This window comes from Otolemur garnettii, unplaced genomic scaffold, assembly GCF_000181295.1.
Source record: "Otolemur garnettii isolate 467f Iridium unplaced genomic scaffold, OtoGar3 scaffold00155, whole genome shotgun sequence".
Lineage (NCBI taxonomy): Eukaryota > Metazoa > Chordata > Mammalia > Primates > Galagidae > Otolemur > Otolemur garnettii.
This window is the reverse complement of record NW_003852550.1, coordinates 1,312,120-1,315,302: the sequence shown is the minus strand read 5'-3', so window position 1 is coordinate 1,315,302 and position 3,183 is coordinate 1,312,120. Positions and strand designations below refer to the sequence as shown.

The 3,183-nt window shown below is 47.8% G+C and overlaps 1 protein-coding gene across 1 annotated transcript in view; it reads right to left on the bottom strand.

Moving 5' to 3' along the window:
- The window catches only part of FRMPD3 (FERM and PDZ domain containing 3), a 76,274-nt gene extending 75,093 nt beyond the window's left edge, over window positions 1-1,181 (bottom strand). The window contains exon 1 of the mRNA XM_023519074.1: window positions 1,034-1,181. Coding sequence (XP_023374842.1) covers window positions 1,034-1,181 — 148 coding nt within the window. The remainder of the gene's footprint in view (window positions 1-1,033) is intronic.
- Window positions 1,182-3,183: the final 2,002 nt, after the last annotated feature.

Genomic DNA, 3,183 nt, shown 5'->3' with positions numbered 1-3,183 from the left:
TTTTTTTTTTCCTTTGAGGATTGCAAAATTCATCAAATTTCTGCAAGACCAGTTTGTACTCCGGCTGCTCCTCTTGACTGAGTGAGAAACTGTTGTAAACATCTAAAGCCTCAGGCCCAGCAAGTCAGGAATAAAACTCCTTTCCGTCTGTCTTTTCTGTCAATGCCTCACAGATTCAAAACAAAACAGTGCTTCGCTCCCATTTCATTCACGATGCCAGGGCTTCATGGTTTAGCTGGGGCTTTTGCTCGTTCTATCCCACATGGTCCCACTCAAGCCCTCCTTCACCTACAGGGCATCAGAGAGTCTCAGGGACAAACCCTGCCTCTGCTGCCTCCTAGCTGAGTGACTCTGGACAAATCACTTTCTCTATGCCTCAGTTTCCCCCGATGGGACTGCTATTACTTCTTTACCTTGTAGCCTTAGCTGTGAGAATTAAACAAGATGATGTAAAGTACATAGTTGATGCTTAATCAAGGGTAGATGTTATGGCCACTCTGACATTTGGAGGTTTCATTCTCCTCTCCCCTCAAACCCCACCCTGATCTGTCTCCTTGATCTGTCTCTTCCATGGATGACCTATTTATTGAATAAGCACAAGTCTCCACTGCCTGCTGCTTAGATTCTTGAGAACAAGAACTGTGTCTTATACTTCCCTATAACACTGCTGAGTGCAGAGTAGGCAATATATAAATACTTGTTGAATTGAATTGAATAGGTTACTTTCTCATCCAAGGCATTATGGCTCTTCTTTGAATGTTCTATGCAAAGGGAAAGGCCCAGATCCTATTTAACAATCACCTGCAGCCTCTGTCTTGGCTCCTAAGCAGCCTCCATGGTTTGTGTCTGTCAGTCTTAGGAGGCCAGCTCTCTCTCTCTCTCTCGCACAGTTATTGGTTGGCAAGTCTTCACCCATTGTTCATGAATTCCTCAGAAACACAATTGGAGGACTTGCAAGCTGTGCTTTTGGAGAAGATATATGGGTGGTGGGGGGTAAGAGTCAGGGCTAGGAGACACTCTCAGGGTCACCTACCTGGCCTCACAGATCGGACCACCACAGGCTTCTCACTGCCAGCCACGAAGCCAAAGCCATATATAGGGTCTCGGTGAATGGTCACTTGTCGCAGTATCTCTGCTGGCAGCTGTTCACATTCCATATCATTTGCGCTCTCTTCCTGCATCACATGACTGGGGGAAGGGGAAGATGGGAGCAAAACAAGATGCAAAGGGAACTAAGCCTCAGAAGCAGCTGGGAGGGACATTGGTTAGGGTTCTGGTCCTGGCACTCAGGAGTTCACAGCTAGCTTCCTACATCCTGTGGAATCAACACAGGTGATGACTGTCTCCTCTTTTAGATCGGAGAAAGAGGAATCTAGAAAGCAGAAGCCACTGTCTTCAGGGCTATCACCAACAGAAAAAACTGGTGCCACGAGCCTGAAATTAGAGTCAGACCCTTCTTCTAAGACATGGGAACTACAGAAGAGGCCTAATGTAAATGTTTGGCAGAAGTTAACTGGTATCACCCACTGAACTGGCCATTAACTCCCTAAAGGAAACCAAAGGGTATAGAAAACAAAACAGGAAAGTAAGTGGGTAAGAAATATGAAGTTGTTTCAGAACGTGGAGCATCCTCATATGGAACAGTCCTTATACAATTTAAAACTTGGGTATCTCTCAGGTTACCTATCAAAGTAAACAAGGTGGCATATGTGAACAAATGTGCTAATGTTTAGGACCATTACCTTCTATGACTGTACACAACGCTACTTATCTAAGTTAATGAGACAACTGGAAAATGGCTCCTATGGGCCAGAAGGGGAGCTGCGTCCTGGGACTGCCAGAAGACCTGAAACCCAGGGGAGCTGGGAGAAGAGAAACTGCTGCCCTAATACCTGGGAGAGATTACAGATTGTTCTCCCGATACCCACAATTTAAATTACTGAAGCTTAGGAATTCCACAGGAGCATTATAAATGTTCTCCATCAAGGGCAGAGGAGGCATTCTGCTGTCAAGAATGGGCCTTAGTATTCAACTGAAGAGCCCTGAAGGGTGAGGGTGTAGGGACATTGCAGCCTGTGAGGACACTGGGTGCCTGGGGCAAAGGAAGGAGGTAAAAGAGGGACTAGAAGGCCAAAGGGAAGGGCGGGGTAGGGGGAGAAGAGGAGGCCAGAGCCAAGGAAGCCACAGTCTCAGCCCTCTGACTTGGCACCGCTACAGTCCCAGGCTTTCAGGTGTATTAGATGGGGGCATAAGCTCTCCAGCCTCAGTACGTAAGGTTCCAGGTAGGGCCCTTTACAACAAGAGGACCAGGAGCTAATTAGTCAAACTAGTACAAGGTTTATAAAAGAAGTAGGAGGTTTTGACACTATGAGAGTGATCCAACTGTTGATTAGCTAAGAATACCAAATTCCTCAGTAACAAATGGTTTCCAGCAGTTAGGTTTATCAGGACACAAATTCAGCAATTAGAGAGGAGCTTTAGAACTTACGGGGGGGGGAGTGGAGAAGATTTAGAGTAATTGTATAAAGAGAAACCCACAGTCCAGCAAAGGGAGCTTGGGGTTGTCTCTGTCATACAAGAACTCGGGAAGGAAGACGGACCATGGCTGATTTAAATCCAGCCACGTCTGTCCACTCTGGCTAAGCCCATATTGGCTTGGAGTCTGTCACCCCTTAAGGAGGTAGAAGGGGTACAAGGATGAGGTCAGGCCTCCAGAAGGCAAATTGGGGAACTGGCTGCTTCCCTCTCACGTTCATAAGACAAATGGTCACTTTTCAGTGGAAAGTCACTCCAAAGTTGGAATATGGCTGGCCAGTGTCTTGGACAGGCATCCTCAAGGACAGGGGTCTTGTGAGGTGGCCGCACGCTGATGCTTTTCTCATTTGTGCTCCTGCTGGCAGGCAGGAGCTTGGCTTTGAAGCCAGAGAACATCTTCCTGCAGCTGCTGCCTCGCCTCGTCTCTGGGGGTGCTTCCAAAACGAGCCCTTTGCCTCCTGCCATCCAACCTCATTGACAATAAAAGGGCCTCTTCCTGGGATGACATTAGCTCATTTCTCACATGGGCACCAGCCCAGGCAGGCTGGACAATGAGAGCCTGTCAGGCTGCACAGGCTGTGGCTGAGGGGGCAGGAAGGCCAGCAAGAAAGACACAGGTGTGCTGCAGAAGCACTCTGGACACTGTCC